Source organism: Saccopteryx bilineata, chromosome 3 (assembly GCF_036850765.1).
Source record: "Saccopteryx bilineata isolate mSacBil1 chromosome 3, mSacBil1_pri_phased_curated, whole genome shotgun sequence".
Taxonomy (NCBI): Eukaryota; Metazoa; Chordata; class Mammalia; order Chiroptera; family Emballonuridae; genus Saccopteryx; species Saccopteryx bilineata.
Genome location: NC_089492.1, coordinates 224854137 through 224874892, shown reverse-complemented (window position 1 = coordinate 224874892; position 20756 = coordinate 224854137). Strand labels below are relative to the sequence as shown.

The window sequence follows — 20756 nt, the reverse complement described above, 5'->3', positions numbered from 1 at the left end:
TGCCGCAGGAGAGCTTGTTTGGCTGGTGTCCTGCTTCCCTTTGCTGATATTGCTGGTTCCAGGGGAAATATTCATTTCAGATTTGGAGAGTGACTCAGCCCAGGTGTTAGGATGGCTGTCCTTCGAAGTGTTTCTCCCTGTGCCTCCTAGATTACACTCTCTTCCTGCTGCTCCAGTCCTCTCCTCTCTTCCTATCCCCTGGAGCCCCAGGTGGGTGGTTGTGAGAGAGGTTTTCTGCACAGTCCCTTTAAGAAGAATCCTGGGTCTGAGAAATCTGTCTCTTTCTCACAAACAGTACCCTGACTTGTTTCACAGCTAAATATTGTCAGTACACTTCTTCTAGGCTCTGGGGCTGTAGACTGGGGCTTTGTTCCTGGGGCCCAGGACCCTCCCCTCTCTGCCAAACTTTTTTTCCCCACCATGTAAGTCTCTCCGGGCTGCCGTTGGCTCCGGGGAGCTGGGCAGCCCTCTCCGCGTTTCCGCCTTTCCTACCAGTCTCAGTGTGCCTTCTTCAGTGTTCCTTGGTTGAAGAGTCCTCTTAGTTTAGTCCAAAGTTGGTTTTTCCAGATGATGGTTCTTAAAATTAAGTTCTAATCCACTTAGGTTCTGGCAGTTGGAAGTTGGTATGTCCACCTACTACATCACCACCTTGGGAAACCGCCTCAATGTTCTTCTTAAACCTTTAGGTGGAAGGACAATTTATATGCATTGTTCCTACTCCAATTTTTGATTTCTAGGAGCTTGGTCTGTCTTCTCTACCCCCTTCCCCAGTCACCTCTCCTGGCGTTTTGGTAGTGTAAACTGAAGCTGTACCTGAAAATATGGGAGACATTTACAGCCTGAACAGTTTTTACTCAGTCTAATTCCAAATACATTGTAATTAGTATAGTTCCTTCAAAATTCTGGCACTATATTGACTTTAACTGTGACTGTGCATTTCCAATGTTGTTGAATATATTCACTTTTTCCATAAATTCCTGTGTATTTGGGGAAACTTTGGGAAAGGTACAAGGAAGCCATTTTTGATTGGTAGCCCTTTTCTTGTTTATATCTTGTTGGCTTACATATACCTGGCATTCCATGTCTGCATAACTGTCAGGAATATTAAATGTCATTTAATCATGTAATGTTAATCAAGCTCCAACCATTTCTATGTTTCCTATTTCTGGAAAGTTTATAATTTATCACAGCATGTAAAAATTAGGGGAACATGAACATAGAGTAGAGCAGGGTAAGAGAGTAAATTTTATAGTTTATTAAAATATGAGAATCTGAACCTCATTATAAAAACCTGGTTTCTACTTTTTGTAGGCATTTTATAGGTATTAGGGATAAAAAGATAAGGAAAATTAAGCTATAAGTTTCTTCTCTTAAGGATTTCACATTCATGTTAGGGCGACAGAACTCCAAATATATGATGAAATGTGGTAAATGCAATAATAAGTATTTTATGGGAACACAGAGGAAAGAAACGGAATAAAGACAGAATCCAGGTGAGATTTCAGAGAATATTTCAGCTCTGTCTCAAGGGAATGAACAGGGCTTTGATCATAGGAGAATCTTAGAATGATATTCAAGACAAAGGGAACATGCCTATGTAAGATATTTTGATGCACCTGGGTGTAACAAATAATTTTTAGATATGGTAGCTGGAATAAGGATCTGGTATGAGTCTCATTGGCTGTGATATTGAAGTCATTTCCTTCTAGAGTATACTTGTTTCTTTTATTTTTTAAGATAGAGAGACAGATAGGGACAGACAGATAAGTACAGAGAGAGATGCGAAGCATCAGTTCTTCGTTGTGGCACCTTAGTTGTTCATTGTTTGCTTTCTCATAGGTTCCTTATCTGGGCAGAGTAAGCGACACCTTGTTTGACAAGCTAGTTACCTTGGGCTCAAGCCAGCAACCTTTGGGCTCAAGCTAGTGACCACAGGGTCATGTCTATGACCCCATGCGCAAGCCAGCAACCCCGTGCTCAAGCTGGTGAGCCCATGCTCAAGCCAGATGAGCCACGTTCAAGCCGGCGATCTTGGGGTTTCGAACCTGGGTCCTCTGTATCCCAGTCCAATGCTCTATCCATGGCGCCACTGCCTGGTCAGGCTAGGGTATACTTGTTTTTCTGGAAAATTGGGAAAGGTAGAGTTAATGTAAGCTTTTGCAATATACTTAAATTGACATAAAAGAGCTTGCTGTATTTAAGGTATGGCCAGCACTTATTTATTAAACTGATAACAACAGGTACTATACCTGATCTTAGCTAAAAGGCTGAGAAACGATGGGCCAGTACTTATTTATGACTTGAAGCCTTTGGGGATGGCAGGAAATGAGCATTGAGCATGAAGGGCCTTTTATATAATGCTTTGGGGAAAGGAAGAAAGAAATGTGGATTTTAAGAAGCAGGACAGACATAAGGAGCTGACAGTTCTAAACTGAGAGAGTAATCTGATCAAATCCTTATTTTTATAAACATTATTTTCATTGTTATGATAGATTTTGGGAAAGGAAGAAAGAATAGACTGAAAAAGAGAAAGACCTAAGTGAGGGCTTTAAGATTCCAGTGGAATCACTGGTAAAGTGTCATAATAGTATTATATCGAACAGTATAAAAGTAGTATACTGAACTATTTACTCTAATTTTTAAAGACAGTTTAAACATAATTAATTTGCCAGAGAAGTGGCAAATTAGAAAAGTTCTAGAAGTAGGCAAACTTAAAATTAGCAAGAGACTTAGCAGTTTGAACAGAAAGCAAGTGACATTAAAAAATGTTTTTAAAGGATAACAGATTGAGACCAATTTGTAAAGTATCAATAAGTTGAAACAAAAATTCTTGAGGTCACACATTACAGTGATGACAATAACCATTAGTCATTAAGAGTTACCGTAGTTTACTGAAATTTAAGTATGAAGAAATGAGTGTATTTTTAAAATTTTTATTGATTTCTTTTAGACTGAGAGGGGAGGGGAGTGAGAGCGAGAAATACTGATTTGTTGTTCACTAAATTATACATTCATTGGTTGATTGTTGTATGTGTCCTGACCAGGGGTCAAATTCACAACCTTGGTGTATCAAGATAACACTTTAACCAGCTGAGCTACCAGGGCAGGGCAATGAGCACATTCCTGAAAGACCTGTTAAGGAAAAATGGTTAAGGGGAAAAAAATAAAAAGAAACACAACATGGGGGTATTTAAAAGGGGTATAAGATATTATCTACAAAATTACTTTTATAGAATACTTTAAGTGGAAAATGAGTTGAGGAGAATAATGTTTTGAGCTCTGGTATGTGCAGAGTACTTTACAAAAACCCTAGGAGGTAGATGTCATTATCTACATTTAAAAGATGAAAAGTTAGGTAACTTCTGGAAGGTTACATGGTTAGTGGTTTAACTATGCTTTTAAACTGATCTTTTTAAGTATCAGGAAGAAAAGTTAGAGATCAAAAGGGTGGGAAGGGAATTCTGATAAGCAACATCTAAAAACCTGAGAAGTAGAATTTCAAGAAGGGAGGGGTAATTAGCAGTGACACATTTGGAAGACAGATTGTGGATTGTCAAAATAAAAAAATAACCATTAGGATTTATTGTTTTATTCCTGGCACATGTAAGATAGATAAAGACAATTAAAACAAGTAATATTTGCATGTAGAACTGTTCTATTTTATTATTTGAAGATATTTTACGTGATGTATATTTTAAACTGTAACAAAGGTCACATGCTCATAGTTTTTATTTGTTTTAGTTATATCAAAATTTCTTGATACGGAGCAACTTCTTTCTGTTTTAGTCCAAATTCCAAAGCAAGACACGGTATGTTCATATATACATGATATATTATTGTATACATTGTGATGTAACTTGTCTTAATGTAATGTAACAGCTGGAAAATATCAAAATGTTTTAGAAAAATGCTTCATTATTAACACATAGATTTGTGTGTGTGTGTGTGTGTGTGTATGACAGAGACAGAGAAAGGGAAAGATAGGGACAGACAGACAGGAGGGGAGAGAGATGAGAAGCATCAATTCTTTGTTGTGGCACCTTAGTTGTTCATTGATTGCTTTCTCATATGTGCCTTGACTGGGGGGGGGGGTTTACAGGAGAGCAAGTGACCCTTGCTCAAGCCAGCAACCTTAGGTTCAAGCCAGCAACCTTGGGCTTCAAACTAGTGACCTTTGGGTTTAGGCCAGCTATCATGGGGTCATGTCTGTGATCCCATGCTCAAGCCAGTGACCCTGTGCTCAAGCTGGTGAGCCTGTGCTCAAGCCGGTGACCTTGGGGTTTCAAACCTGGGTCCTCTGTATTCCAGTCCGATGCTCTATTCACTGTGCCACTGCCTGGTCAGGCTCATATATAGATATTTTATGCCTTTGAAAGCAAAAACTTCTGAATTAACTAAATGTCCTCGGAAAATCTCCAGTATAGAATTGCTTGCCTAAGATGAGTTATTATATTTTCCCTTAAGAATACTGACTTTAGAAAATGTAGTTTTCTTGTCATAAATAATTAATGAGAATAATGCTTAAAATTTCTAATTTGGATTAGCCCAAATGTCTTTCCTTTCTATACAGTATTTATGACTATAGTATTTAATGTATTGTATTAAGAAAGTTTGTTTTTCATTATAAACATCCAAAATTCTTTCTTCAATAGTTGAAAATATCAATACTAAAATCTTTTTTTAAAGTTTCACCCAAGTTTATTTGCTTCATTTTGAATAACTTTTAATTTTTCTCAACTGATTTCAGACTGCCATATTTGTAGTATATGGCTTATTTTTTATTCATTCAACAGTGATTTTATTTTACCACGCACTGTGTTAAGTGCTGTGGACACTATAAGGGATCTCTAAGCCAAAGGAATTTATGATCCAGTGTAAGATTTTGGTTAAAAAAAAAAAAGCAGTTACAGCATAGTATTATCAAGGACTAGAAGAAATCTGTTAGTCAATTGTACTTTCAAACTAACAAGTTAGCTTGACACAGTTTCATGGATGCTGACAGAAGACATGAGACTCCTGGGTCAGAGAGAAAGGAAATGAGACTCACAGCAATAGCAGTAGTCAGAGTATCAGCATTTTCCTGAATTCATTCCTCAAGCTCCACTTCCCACTTGTAGTATGTTGCAAGAAGAATTGCTGGGCTTAGGGAACCTGAAGCTTTTCTAATGGGACATAAGCATACTTGCCTGCTGTTCTAGAGGATGACACCATTTTAATCTTCTAAGACTGTAAGAACACCTGTCCTTTGTTCTCGAAAGGTGCTGTATCTTTCAAGGTTATTCACTATACAAACATCCTTGAAAAGATTGTGCAGAACAAAGACACTCAATGCCTCTGCTCACAAGGTAGGCAGAAATGCAAAAGGCCAATAGAGAATTGTCTCCCCATTCTTCATGGAGAGACTCTCTTGCTGGCTTTGAAGAAACAAACTGCAAAGAGATTATTAGTTTTCTATTGCTGTGTAACAACTTATCACAGCCATAGCAGCCTAAAACTACCCATATTTATTATCTTATAGCTTCTGTGGTTCAGGAGTCTAGGCACATCTTAGCTTGGTCCTCTGCTTAGGGCCTCACAAGCTGCAGTTAAGGTATTGTCCAAGCCTAGATACTTATCTGAAATACTCAACTAATTAAGAATTTGCCTCCCTCATATAAATGGTGTTGGCAACATTTAGTGTATTACAACTCTAGGATTCAGAGCAGCTTCTCCAAAACTAGCATGGTAGGGAAAGGTTGGGGAGGGAGATAGAATAAACAGGGAGGAAATCACCAGTGACAGAAGTTGCTAATAGGGTGCCTATATACTTGTAGTAAGACAGTTTCTCTACAGCAGGATTTCTCAACCTTGACAGTATTGACTTTTTTGGGCTGGATAAATCTTCTGTTGTTCTGTGCATTGTTGGGTTTTTAGCAACATCCTTGAGTTCTACCCACTAGGTGGCAGTTACATCTCCTTAACTGTAACAATCAAAAATGTCTTCAGGCATTGCCAAGTGTCCTTATGGGGCAAAATTTACCCTAGTTGAGAACCCTTGCTATACAGAATAGAGATCAAGTGATTGTTCATATGTCCTCAGAGTAAGGCTATTTCTTTTCAGAGTTTTGTATTTCTGTCAAATAAGCATCAGTTGGAGCCTCAGAATTTTCCTGCTTCTGTCAAGACCATCCTCTCTCCAACTTTTACTTTCAATGTTTGTGCGAACCAGTGTTTTTATGAACCATTATTTATTTCCTCCCTTTTCTTTTATTAAATTTATTGGGATAACATTGGTTAATAAAATCATATAAGTTTCAAGTGTACAGTTCTATGACATCATTTGTATATTACACTGTGTTCAATACCCAAAGTCAAATCTTTCGTCACCATATTTTGACCCTCTTTTTCCTTTACTGCCCCCAACACCCATTCCCTCTGTTAAACACCATACTGTTGTTTGTACCTGAGTTTTTATATTTGTCTTGTTCATTTGTTGCTTTCAGTTTTATATTCCATATATGAGTGAGATCATGTGGTTCTTGTCCATACTAGTAAATTAGTCATCCACAAGAACATCTTCACTTCTCCAGGTTTAGTATCACTGTTCGACTTTAGAGATAGTGCTATGATTTAATTTATAAAAAGTTTATTTATAAAATTTAGCATATGGTGTTGCTTTATTTTGAAAACTCTTAATTAATTTGAACTTCTAGAACTATGAAACATTTTTTACTTGAACAAACAGGAACCAATGAGATAAATTTCTGTTACTCTGTAATTATCTGGGATGTTTGGACTCAGCTTTTTAAGTATCATCTATCTACAAACACTCTTCATGCCTTTTAAAATTAATCTTAGCCTTTAATGTTGCTTAGAATTGAACATTATCTTCTGTCACTGCTATGGGTTAAGGTGAACCAAGGGGCTGAAATAGAAATTAAAGTTGGATACAATGAAGTGAATGCTTTTCATTGTCAGACTTTCAGTAGATTAGTGAGTGCACTAGTTTTTTTTTTGATAGGTCTAAACAGTGTTTAGACTGGCAAACATCCTGGCAAGGTTAATATATAAACATGTATATTGTATGATAAATATAGAATGTTTTAGAGGAAAATCCATTTTTATATTAAATATTTATGGTGTTTACATTGGATCTTTATGTTAATAGGTTAATTCAGCTGAATCAAAGATAACAAATTTAATATACCTAAAACATACCTTGGAATTAGTGGATCCTTTAAAGGTAATTTATATGTGTGTATATTGTACAACATATGTCTAGCCATCAGTATTTTTTTTAATAAATAAATTTTTATTAATTTTAATGGGGTGACATCAATAAATCAGGGTACATATATTCAAAGAAAACATGTCCAGGTTATCTTGTCACTCAATTCTGTTGCATACCCATCACCCAAAGTCAGATTGTCCTCCGTCACCTTCTATCTAGTTTTCTTTGTGCCCCTCCCCCTCCCCCTCCCCCTCCCCCTCTCCCCTCTTCCCTCCCCCACCACCCTGTAACCATCACATTCTTGTCCATGTCTCTTAGTCTCATTTTTATGTCCCACTAATGTATGGAATAGCCATCAGTATTTTTAAATTTTTTGTTTTGAAAATAATTTCAAACTTAGAAAAAGTTGCAGGAGTAGTACAGTTTCCATATTTTTTCCTCTTTAAATACACAACACAGACACATATTTTCCTTAACAATTACTAGTTTACTGAATAACTATTTGAGAATAAGTTGTAGTGCCTAAATACTAAAGTGTCTATCTCCTAAGAACAAGGATAGTCTCTTATATAACACATGATTATAAAATTTAAGATATGTGGCATTAATACACTACTGTTATAATTCATATTTGAAATTCCCTACATCCCAGGCCGATGCTCTATCCACTGCATGACTCCCTGGTCAGAAATATAACAGAGCACTTTTGTAGTTTAATGTAAATTTAACACACATTTTGGAATTATATGTAGCATACTACAAATGTACAATGATAGCCATTTTAGTACCTACCTCTAATAAGTAATTGAATGTTGACAATTAGTTGGGAGACAAGAAAATAAAAGTCATAATAATGAAGCAGTAGAAGCCACTTATTAGCCCTGTGATCTTTGTATGGAAAATGGGAACAATACCATCTGTCTTCTCCTACATATCTAAACTATATTTTATATAAATGAGAAGATGAAACAAGAAAGCCCTTGATAAGCTGTAAAGTATTAAACAAATGTAAAATGCTATACAAGAATAATATCATAATTTATTATCCTTAACTTTCTTTATTTTATTTTTTAATAGATTGCTCTGGAGAATTGTAATACACCTTTATTAAGAGCTTACTATGGTTCCTTGGAAGATAAGAGGTCTTTGTCACTCTCTTGTTAATAAAATATCAGATTCTTTCTCTCTTCATGATTGTAACTAATGTTAAGGATTCTAATTATATTCTGTAGAACAGTTACTTGAGCTTTGATTAATAGAACCTTTAAACTTTTCATCAAGATCCTAACCATACATTTCATCTTTTAAACACTAATAAATAGGGTAATAGCACACTGAGTATTTGTGTTAATAGAATAGCATTCAAAATTGAAATCATAGCAAAATTTTAGTATCTTTTTGTAGCCATTTTCTATGAAAAAACTTGCAAATAAAGAAGTATATTTTTCTCTTATGTTACATCCTGAATGGCTTGTTATAACCAAAAAATAGTTGACATGGATACTGAATAAAATCTAAATACAATTTAATTTTAATATTGTTTTGAGCAGTAGCACCTTGGTCCTTGACCAAAAAGACATGATACTAAAGAACTGTTATTTCATTGATTTAAGGTTCAGATTTTGTATAAGGCCACAAACTGAGGCTAATAATAAAACTGAATTAATTATAAATAAAATACAGAACAGAATAAAACAAAAGGTTAGGGAAACAGGTATTACCAGATCTGGTTTGCATGATCACTGTACTTAATCACTTTTATAGTCTCATATGTTTAATCTCCCTTGCCCCAATTGAGTGTGAAGACCATATGCTAATCCTTCTTTGAATCTCTGTACCATCACAATGATAAATACATAGTATAAATGTTTATTGAGTCAATGAGCACAAAGCCAGAATTTTCATAACAGTTGTTCAGGAGTGTATTTTGTATTCCTGGCACATCAGTATGTATAATTTGGGAGATCTGTTTATTAGCAATTATAGAATTGTTTAGGTTGCTTCATGTTGTTTTAAGAGTCTAGTCCTAACCGATAAAGTAGTTTAAAATTGACATAGTCACAGTTCTAACATATGTAAATTTAAATATATATTGCTTAATTGTTTATTTTTAACATAATTTTCAACAGTGATTTATTTATTTATTTATTTTTTATTTGCTGTCATTAACTATATCTCAAATGATAAATTTTAACTATTTAACTTACTGCCTATACTGTTCTTTTTTAGGTTTGGAATCATACTTGAAAAGATTAAAACAGTAATTAATGATGATGTAAGATACATGAAAGGGTGCCTGAATATGAGGACTCAGAAGTGCTATGCAGTGAGGTCTAACATAAATGAATTTCTTGACATAGCTAGAAGAACGTATACAGAGATTGTAGATGACATAGCAGGTAATTAATAATGAGCATATTTTTTTATTTTTAAGAAATAAACTCTTTTAGGCATGCTATGCTTTTTTTTCCTGGTGACAACCTGCTATACATATTTTAGATTTAATTTTTGTTACCAAAACAGGTAAGGTTAACACATTATCATTTAAGGAACATTAAAAAGAATAAAGACAATATCATTTCCCATTTAGTTGGCTGTTTTGTTGTCAGTTTCTTTTGTTGTGCAAAAGCTTGTTAGTGTGATACAGTCCCATTCATTTATCTTTGCCTTCACTTCCCTTGCCTTTGGAGTCAAATTCATAAAATGTTCTTTATGGCCAACAAGGTCCATGAGTTTAGTACCTGTTTTCTTCTATGTAACTTATTGTTTCATATCTTATATTTAGGTCTTTGATCCATTTTGAATTAATTTTGGTACAAGGAGACAAACTGTAGTCGAGTTTCATTCTTTTACACGTGGCTTTCCAGTTTTACCAGCACCATTTATTGAAGAAGCTTTCTTTTCTCCATTGTGTGTTTTTGGCTCCTTTATCAAAGATAATTTGACCATATATATGTGGTTTTATTTCTGGGTTTTCTATTCTGTTCCATTGGTCAAACAACAGCTTAGAGAAGAACCTAATATCCAAAATATACAAAGAACTCACAAAACTCAACAACAAACAAGCAAACAATTCAATAAAAAATTAGGAAGAGGATATGAACAGACACTTCTCCCAGGAAGAAATACAAAGGCCAATAGATGTATGAAAAGATGCTCATCTTCACTAGCTATTAGAGAAATGCAAATCAAAACTACAATGAGATACCACCTCACATCTGTTAGATTAGCTTTTATCAACAAGACAGGTAACAACAAGTGTTGGAGAGGCTGTGGAGAAAAAGGAACCCTCATCCACTGTTGGTGGGAATGTAAAGTAGTACAACCATTATGGAAGAAAGTATGGTGGTTCCTCAAAAAATTAAGAATAGAACTACCATATGACCCAGCAATCCCTCTACTGGGTATATACCCCCAAAACTCAAAAACATTGGTACGTAAAGACACATGCAGCCTCATGTTCATTGCAGCATTGTTCTTAAATAGTGAAGATCTGGAAACAGCCCAAGTGTCCGTCAGTGGACGAGTGGATTAAAAAGCTTTGGTACCTATATAAATATGGAATACTACTCAGCCATAAGAAATGATGACATCGGATCATTTATGACAACATGGATGGACCTTGATAACATTATACTGAGTGAAATAAGTAAATCAGAAAAAACTAAGAACTGTATGATTCTATACATAGTTGGGACACAAAATTGAAACTCATGGACATGGATAAGAGTGCAGTGGTTACCAGGGGAGGGGAAGAGAGGAGAGGGAGAGGAATATAGAAAACCAAATAAAAGGTGACAGAGGACAATTTGACTTTGGGTGATGGGTATACAACATAATCAAATGTCCAAATGATCTAGAGATGTTTTCTCTGAATCTGTGTACTCTAATTCATCAATGCCACCCCATTGAAATTAATTATCTAAAGAAAAAAAAAGAATAAAGACCTCAAAGTTTTATAGTATCTAATTTTTTCATCCAAAGTTAAATATAGAGGTACTTTCGTACAACACTGTGTAGAAACTACTTAAAAAATACAGGTAGATCCGGCTGGGCTGCTTAGTGAATGGAGAGTTGTCCCAGCACGCCAGGGTTCTGGTTTGATCACCAGTCAGGGCACATATGAGAAGCAATCAGTGAGTGCACAACTACATGTAACAACTAAGTGGAACAAGGTGATGCTTCTCTCTTTCTTCCCCTCTTTATGTCTTTCTCCCTCCCCTTCTCTTTCTCCTGCCATCTCTTTCTCCCTCCTCGTCTCTTTCTCCCTCCCTGTCTCTTTCTCCCTTTTTTTACTCTATCAAATCAATGGAAAAAAATGCAGGCTCTTGAGTACTAAAGGGTTTTAGTGGTGGGAGAAATAACCTTTTTGTCTAGAAGTGGTATTTAAGCCAATACAGTAATTTAACAAATAAAGGAGTGGGCAAAAGTCAGTTTATAGTTGTTAGTGTGTGAAATACAGTTTATTCATGGGCAGTTTTTTTCTTTTTTAGCGAGGGAGAGAGAGAGGGACAGAGACAAGGACAAACAGACAGGAAGGGAGAGAAATGAGAAGCATCAACTCACAATTGCAGCACCTTAGTTCATTGATTGCTTTCTCATATGTGCTTTGACTGGGGGGCTCCAGCTGAGTCAGTGACCCCTTGCTTAAGCCAACGACCATGGGGTCATGTCTACAATTTCACAAGAAAAATAACGCATGATATTTTTAAACAGAGGGAATAATTTTCTCATTAAAATTTCTTTCTTTTTTTTTTTTTTTTTCTGGTCACTAGGAATGATATCACAGCTTGCAGAAAAATATAGTCTTCCTTTAAGGACAAGTTTTAGCTCCGCTAGAGGATTTTTCATCCAGATGACTATAGATTGTATGGCCCTACCCAATGATCAACTTCCTTCAGAGTTTATTAAGGTACATTCTAGAGTTTGGTTAGGATATTATTGTTTCTGATTTTACAGGATTACATTTATGTATTTTCAGGTACTCCTTGTGTTGTAAATGCCGAATTTCTGAATGTTCTGTATATTGCGTCTCCTACTCCAGCCTATCCACCTAACAACTATATTAATCTCAGTGATTTAGAAGTTGTTTCTTGTTTGTTTGTTTTTTTAAAGAGAAATACCAAATAGTGCTTCCCAAAATTCTGGGAGTTTGATATGGATAAAAAAGGAAAATGAATAAAGAAAGTCCAAAAGGTATTTTTGATCAAATAAATTTGGTAAATACTGTATCATCTCATTTGAGGTAGTTCTCCATTGCACATTTTCCTGGTAAAGATTTTAAAGTCCTGAAATAGAGAAACCTATGTAATTTATTTTAAGCTAATACTACCAAACTTTTGGACCAAGAAAATACATTATCCTATACAAATATTAACTCCTCCATAATATACCAGTTTGGGAAAATGTAACCCACTCTAATCTTTGCTTTCTGTGTTCCCAGGGAGTCCCTTTTGACAAAAACAAACCATTTAAATCAGGGGCCCCCAAACTTTATACACAGGGGGCCAGTTCACCATCCCTCAGACCGTTGGAGGGCCGGACTACAAAAAAAAACTATGAACAAATCCCTGTGCACACTGCACATATCTTATTTTAAAGTAAAAAAACAAAACGGGAAGAAATACAATATTTAAAATAACAAACAAGTAAATTTAAATCAACAAACTGACCAGTATTTCAATGGGAACTATGCTCCTCCACTGACCACCTATGAAAGAGGTGCCCCTTCCAGAAGTGCGGTGGGGGCCAGATAAATGGCCTCAGGGGGCCGCATGTGGCCCGCGGGCTGTAGTTTGGGGACCCCTGATTTAAATGGTAGGCTTTTAGAATATATACTATATTACCAAATAATGTGGATGGATCAAGTAAAGAATGGGTTGAAACTTAGTAATGGGGTTAGAGATTGAGTGACATTCAGTTATGGGCAAGACCTAAAAAGTACCAGAGATGGAATGAGGACTACTGATATGTATCCTATATATTACTTGATCATAATATGCAGTGTTTTAACATTTCGACACAGTCATTGAAGACCTATAAAAATAGTCATGTCAGAAGGACTAAGTTAAAAAAAATCCTGCTTTAACTTTAGAAATGATCTTTCTTTTCTCATTCAACAATTGGGACTTTCTCTGTGAAACTGTATCTGAAAAATTAAAGTGATTAATCTAAATAGCTACATTTTAATTGTTTTAAGATCTATATGTTTTATTTCATAAGAGTGTACATGAATCTTGACTTTTGTTCTTTAATTCCTGGCAGATTTCTAAAGTGAAAAATTCTTACAGCTTTACATCAGCAGATTTAATTAAAATGAATGAAAGATGCCAAGAGTCTTTGAGAGAAATCTATCACATGACTTATATGTGAGTATTTGAAATTTTGAATATTGAATTAAATTGGTTTAATTTGAGACACTATAATAAATTTCATTAATTTTTTTGTCTGCAGAATAAATATTAGCAAAGAAAGAACATTTCCTGGACAAACAGTTAAAACTTTGTCATTGTGATTGGGGCTAGTGAGCCTCACAGAAACTTTAGGGCAAATCTAATTGCCGGATACCCCATTACTACTGATGCTACTACCATAGTGTAGAACTTGGCACATCATGGGTTATTTTGGGTTTCATTCAGTTAATTCTTTTCCTATGGTATGTAAACTCTTCAACTTGTAATGCCTTACGACTTATACAGCAACATCACAGTAGTGCCAATCTCTTGCCATTCTTGAAATAGTAGCAATACAGCTAGAGATAAGAAATAGGGCTTTAGAACTGTTGAGCTGAGATGATAAAGAGAAACGTTGGGCTTTCAAAACAATTTTAGGATGAAGACCATAGAAGATTTTAAGATACAGTACATTTTGGGAACATGCTTTTCCTTGTAAGGGAAAAAGCTTTTATATTATGTCGCAATTATGATAATTCTGCCACATAAAAGCTTAAATAATTATGTTGTTAGAGTGTATGTGTGTGTGTATGTGTGTGAGAGAGGGAGAGAAGATATATGGGTGAGAGAAAATACATGATAGCTTTTGTGGTGAATTTAACATATGCAAAATCAAAAAATTATTAGCAGATGGGATCTGTTGAAATATAGTGAGGACTTAACCTGTATAAAATATAATATATATAATATATTAAGTAATATATAATATATGTATTAGCGAGCGAGAGAGAGAGAGATAAGAAGCATCAATTAGAAGTTGTGGCACCTTAGTTGTTCATTGATTACTTTCTCATATGTGTCTTGACTGGGGGGGTACAGCTGAGCCAGTCACCCCTTGCTCAAGCCAGTGACCTTGGGCTTCAAGCCAGTGATCTTTGGGCTCAAGCCAGCGACCATGGGGTCATGTCTATGATCCCACTCTCAAAAATGCAACCCTGCGCTCAAGCTGGTGAGCCCATGCTCAAGCCAGTGACCTCGGGGTTTCAAACCTGGGTCCTCAGTATCCCAGGCCAATGATTTATCCACTGCACCACCACCTGGTCAGGCTAAAAATATTTTTATTAATAAAAGTTTAATTAAAATTTTATAAAAAGCTATCATATAAAAAACATGGTGCTAATATGTCAGAATATGGCTTCTTTGCTACTAAGTAGCTGTGACCTTGAATATGAGCTTTAATTTCCTCATGTTTATAATGAGATAATAGAACAATAATAGTGTACTACTCAAATGTGAATGTTATTTTGCCTTCGGCAATGAATTTAATATTGTTTTACGTTACATTGTATTCCCCTCTTTAAAAAGCATTACTTATCTTAACAAACATGTACTTTCAGGGTAGTGTGCAAACTGCTTAGTGAAATTTATGAACATATTCATTGTTTATATAAACTGTCTGACACTGTGTCAATGCTGGATATGCTACTGTCATTTGCTCATGCCTGCACTCTTTCTGATTATGGTAAGCTATTTTCCTTGAAATAAATATGTTGCATACTGAAACTTGTATTCCATTCAAGCTGCTTTATATAATAATGACAAATGTTTTACATTTTAAACCTGAAATGTAGTCTTTTGCCTCTGGTCATAGACTCTCTCAGAACAGAGAAAGTGAAATTCCCCTTAAAATTTTTTTAAAAGTCAAAAAATTATTTACTGAGAAATTGACAAATCAGAAAGAAAAAACTGCAAGAAATTTTTAAGGTTTTCAAAATAAGAAAGACTATATAGCTGTCTCCTTGGTGAAAATAACTGTGATCCAAATTTATAAAGTTTCAATCTGAAGGCTCATTAGCAGCAGGGTGACTAGTACTAATTGACAGGAGAGAAATGAATCTTCAAAATGCGTATTTTCTAGACTAGCTCTGTAGATGTAACCGTCCCAGAATCCGGAATTATATAATTTAAATATTTTTATATAGGCCTTGAATATAAATGTTAAGTAATTATCTAATGGTAAATAAATACTTCAAATTATCCCCTTGAAATTTCTTATTAAATAACATCAATAATAACTGTACTATAGTATGCAAATTTACAGAACTATGGATAATTAAGGTTGAATAATTATGGACTTATTAACATTAATAACATTAAAATTTCTACTTGTAATCAGCATTAACATTTCCAAAATATTATGGTAATTTATTTTTATAATGGGAAATACATATCTTATAAAGAAATTTTTTATATTTTTATATTTCTTATGTAAATGTTAACTTTTTCAGTTGGTATTTTATAGGCCCAAACTTGTCAGTCTTTCGTTTTTGACCTTTTTGGTCAAAGACTTCACTTAGGGATCAGCTAATCTTAATAATTTTCTTAACTAGTAAGATAGTTTCTGTTCCTTCATTTGAATTTGGGAGGGATCAACTTTAAATTCCAAACCTATAAGTAATTAATTTTTGGTGTTAAAAATATTTTGAAATAATGAAGATGTTTTTTTCTAACCAATTTCACTTTTATAATGAATGCTTTCAAGTTTTTCCCTGTATTTCATCTAGAATGTAACATTTTACATTCCTCCCACCTTCTTCTTTCTCCCTTTACCTCAAAAAATATCCATAGAGACTTGATCATTATTTGTTCCTATAAATTAACAATATGTTTCATTTGTTTTCTCTAGCCTCTGAGATTTTGTTTTAGATAAAATTATTTTTATATTTGGTTTTACTCTATATTAATACCTCTTTTGAAAGCCAAGTACACAAGATTTGAAATAATGCTTGAGGTGAGGATTAAGTAATGTGCAATTTTGTAGCAACAGTAATTAATTGTTATTTTAGAACTGTAATCAGTGGCTAGTTGATTCTTTTTAGTCTATGCAAACCTGAAAATTTTATGAACTTTTTTGGAGCCTAGAACAACAGGAAACTAAATCCTATAGTTCCCTGGAAGTGAATAAAAGTGATGATGTTTAGAATATGTCAGTTATAATTTAGAAGGATTTATATATTACTTAGGATAAAATAGTATCTTAATGTTATAGTTCAAAATTGACCCTAGTAAAATCACTAAAGAGTCACAGTACGTACACACCATGAAATCTTTAAGTAGAAACATATACTAATCTTTCAAAAACCATTCTATTTTTTCTTTAGTTCGGCCAGAGTTTACTGATACTTTAGCCATCAAACAGGGATGGCATCCCATTCTTGAAAGAATATCTGTGGAGAAGCCTGTTGCCAACAATACCTATATTACAGAAGGCAGTAATTTTTTGATCCTAACTGGACCGAATATGAGTGGGAAATCTACGTATTTAAAACAAATTGCACTTTGTCAGATTATGGCCCAGATTGGTAAGTTATAGCTTACTTTATAATTACCAATTCTGCTTCCCACTTAAAATGTTTTGTGATATTTTAGAACCCAAGAACAGTTAGTGGTAGATTTTCTTACCTAAAAGCTTATATAGTAATGTCTAGTAGTAAACCATAACTTTTAGCATTTGGTTTTTATTGAGCTCCTTCCAATTTTGGATTGGATGATACTAAACATTTTGTGGAATATAACAGAAGTAGAGACTTCCTTATTATAAATATCGATGTTGTACCAATTTTTACTAATCTGAATAATTTAATTATCAAAAACAACCCTGGTGAGGAAACGTGAAATAAGTAGGATAAGCTGCTGCTTTTAATAACCCAAGTAATATTTTTCCAAAATTATAACATTGGTCAAATAAGCATTTCCCTTATTTGATTTAAGGGGTACCAATAACTCGTCCACAGCAATTGATATACTGCACACATGTGCATGCGCCTGCATACAAATGGCTGTCACTGGCCCAACATTGTCATTATTTCTTGGTGTAGAGGCACAACTTCTTGTCTCTGACAACTGGGTTTCCTTGAGACCATATGAATCAGAGGTGTGGTGATTGGTCCTAATGCTGTGGTTTTCAACCAGGGGTGATTTGATTCCTCCTTCCTCCTGTTATTTGGAAGTATCTGGAGACATTTTTGGTGTCACAACTGAGGGGAATGTAGAGTCTAGGGATGCTGCTAAACACCCTACAATGCGCAGGACAGCTTCCCTACCCTTTCCCTTCACAAACACAAGAAAGATTTATCCAGTCTTAGATGTTAGTAAGTGCCGTGGTTGAGAAACCCTGATTTAATGTAATGATTGTAAGAGAAATATAACAATAATAATATTGGTGATTCAGTGAGGAAGAAAATCAGAGGTGAATGAATGAATGAATTAATCAATGGTAAATATTTTGAGTTTACAGGTTTTTTTGGTTTGTTTTTTGAGTTTACAGTTTTATTGGAATTAAATGAACATCTTAGCCAACTTTTCTCTCCTTATAAAAATACAGATTTATATGTTACATAATCTTACTGTGTTTTATAGTTATGAGGTGCTCCATCCTTTGAAAAACAGGCTATCCAATTATTGGACAGCACTAATTTGTCAAAACATTCTTTATAGTGAATTGAAATTTGACTTTCTAAAACTTCTAATTAGTTTTAATTCTCTATGCATCACAGAATTATTTAGTCTGTCCTAATGTATAGACCTTCAAATATTTGAATAATTGAACTTCTCTTATTGCTGTCTATCTTAAACCTCTGAAATACCTAATAGTATATATAATGTCTCATATGATCTGATCATACAGGAAACAGTAGGACTTGAATTGCATTGAGGTTAAAAACATAGGCTTTGGAACTATAGTTTGTCCAGTGATTGGTGATGTGATCTTAGGCAGATTATTTTACCTTAGTTTTCTGATCGGTAAATGAAAATTGTAATAGTACCTACTTCTGAGAATGGTTGTAAAGATTAAGTGAGATAATGTATATAAAATGACATGGAAAGAGCATGAGAAAGAAAGAATTTTTCAGGCAGAGGTAAGAACATATTCTTAAGCATAACAGCAAAAAAATACAGTTTGGTATTCCCAAGGAACTACAAGGAGTCCAGACGCTTTGTGGTTCCTTTGCTTTGTAGAGCAGAGAGTGGCTGGGAGATGTGGAAAGGTATAAACTTGGAGAGATGAGAGATGGGCAGCATTTAGATCATGAGGGGCTTTAGGAACTTAAATGCGGAGATTGAACTTTATCCAGAAATCTGTAGGGAGCTATTAAAATTTAAGTAAGATAATGGTGTGACTGGACTTGATTTTTATATAGATCACTCTGGTTGATGTATGGTTAGATGAGAGCCAGACCAGAAGCAAGATACCAGCGAGAGGCTTCTGTAGTAATTTAGATAAAAAATATATTGGGAGCCTTTTTAGTGGGTTTAATTAAGAGAGAGGAGAAAATCTAAACATACATCATATATGCTATATTCTGTACTTGATACTTTCACATTTATTTTTCCATGTAATCCTTTCAATAATTCTATAAATTATTCCTAAGAAATATGTTATCTTAAGTATGAATATTATAATTAGTATTGTTATTCTTATTTTTGTATTATCCTGACTTTTATTTTGTTTTCCAATTACTTTTTATTTCTCAGAGGTCGATCTTATTGTTCATCCTTATTTTTGTTTTAAATCCTGGAATAATATGGCTTTGGTTTGTTTCTCCCATTATTTCACCATTTTGTCTATATAGAGTTCTGTATACTTGATACTTTTTCCATTCAACTATGTGTATTTTTATCTTATGACTTCAGAATGCCTTTCATGTGCCATCTATATAGAAGTAATTGTATTAATCAGATAGAATTGTTTTCAAAAGATGAATATTTTAGATTACTTTCCCTGATAACTTCTTAGGCAGACACAGTCTCACAAATGAAAATTCAACTTTTTTAAAAATTAAATATTTTGTTTTCATTCTGATTGTATTTATTTCTGTACATTTCTATTCAAAGATATTTTCTAATATATTTTTCTGTAATGATTTTATCAACTTTAGCTTTATAAGCATTTTTCTCAAATTTTCATACTTTGAATGTTCTTTATCATCTGTTGTTATTTGAAATTTTTATCATGTTTGTAACAAATCTTTCTGATGTACTTGAGTATATACTATTTTATTTGAACTTCCAAACAATGCTGTATAATAGGTAGGGCAAGTATTCTATTTTATGTATGAAAAAGAATGGGAAAATTTCAGTGCTGTCCAAGGTTATACAATAAATAACATAGCTGAGACATTGTTTTCTAACTCCATATCCACTGACCTTTCCACCACACAGCCCTTACATAGGATAGTGAATAATCTGAGGTGGTGGAAAGTGCAAAATATTAGTATGTACATTGTACAAAAACATTTCAGTTTACTTTGATCTTATATTTTACAGGATCATATGTTCCAGCAGAATATTCTTCCTTTAGAATTGCCGAACAGATTTTTACAAGAATCAGTACTGATGATGATATAGAAACAAATTCATCAACCTTTATGAAGGAAATGAAAGAGGTACTCAAACTAAACTTTTCTTATGGTAAAAACTTTAAATTCTGCTAATAATGGTCCAGTCATCATGTAAGAAAATATTAAACTGAAACAAGCAGATGTGCTTATACCATTCTTCAAGAGCCAGAGGGCAGTCAAAGACAGCTTCCTAAATTCCATTTTATGTGGAAATGGAAATGAATGTTTTATTGAAAAATACAGTTTAAAGAAAAAGCTAGTGTTACTGAATGATAAAAATGAGCATTCATGTTTTTGTATAGGACATATGAAAGTCTCAGAAAATGGCGACTTCTTCAGGAATATTTTGCATAGTATCTATTATTCCTGTTAGGCTTAGTTTTAAAATAAAAGATCACTGTATTAAAAGAGTTTTGAAAACCATCCTATATTCTGTGCTCTTATGGAATTTTCACATCCTATGACAAAGTATGTGTCATCACCTATTTCTGATCTGAGCAAACATCAAGTAGGCTTGAAAGGCTGAAGAAATTCACTATAGCTCTTGGCCTATTTTTAGTAGATAGGAATTATTGGATCACTATACAGTTGACTAATTTTCTGTAGGTAGAGGGAGAATAAAGTTATCATTTGCCCACAGTGTGTGACATTTATATAATTATTTAATATATATTGGGTATCTTTGGGAGAATATAGCAATGTATTAGGTGCTTAAGTTGTATTTTTAAATAGCCCCAATAAGCTTAGTCCCAT

General features: G+C 34.1%; 1 protein-coding gene and 1 pseudogene across 1 annotated transcript in view; one reads left to right on the top strand and one right to left on the bottom strand.

Annotated features, from left to right (window-relative positions):
• MSH4 (mutS homolog 4) overlaps positions 1-20756 on the top strand; it is a 99877-nt gene that overhangs the window by 51339 nt on the left and 27782 nt on the right. Inside the window, 9 exon segments of the mRNA XM_066264969.1 lie at positions 3742-3809; positions 7148-7222; positions 8288-8352; positions 9440-9609; positions 11986-12122; positions 13475-13578; positions 15000-15124; positions 16764-16964; positions 19930-20048. Of these exon segments, the coding sequence (XP_066121066.1) occupies positions 3742-3809; positions 7148-7222; positions 8288-8352; positions 9440-9609; positions 11986-12122; positions 13475-13578; positions 15000-15124; positions 16764-16964; positions 19930-20048 (1064 nt within the window).
• On the bottom strand, positions 2065-2279 carry LOC136332537 (U2 spliceosomal RNA; annotated as a pseudogene).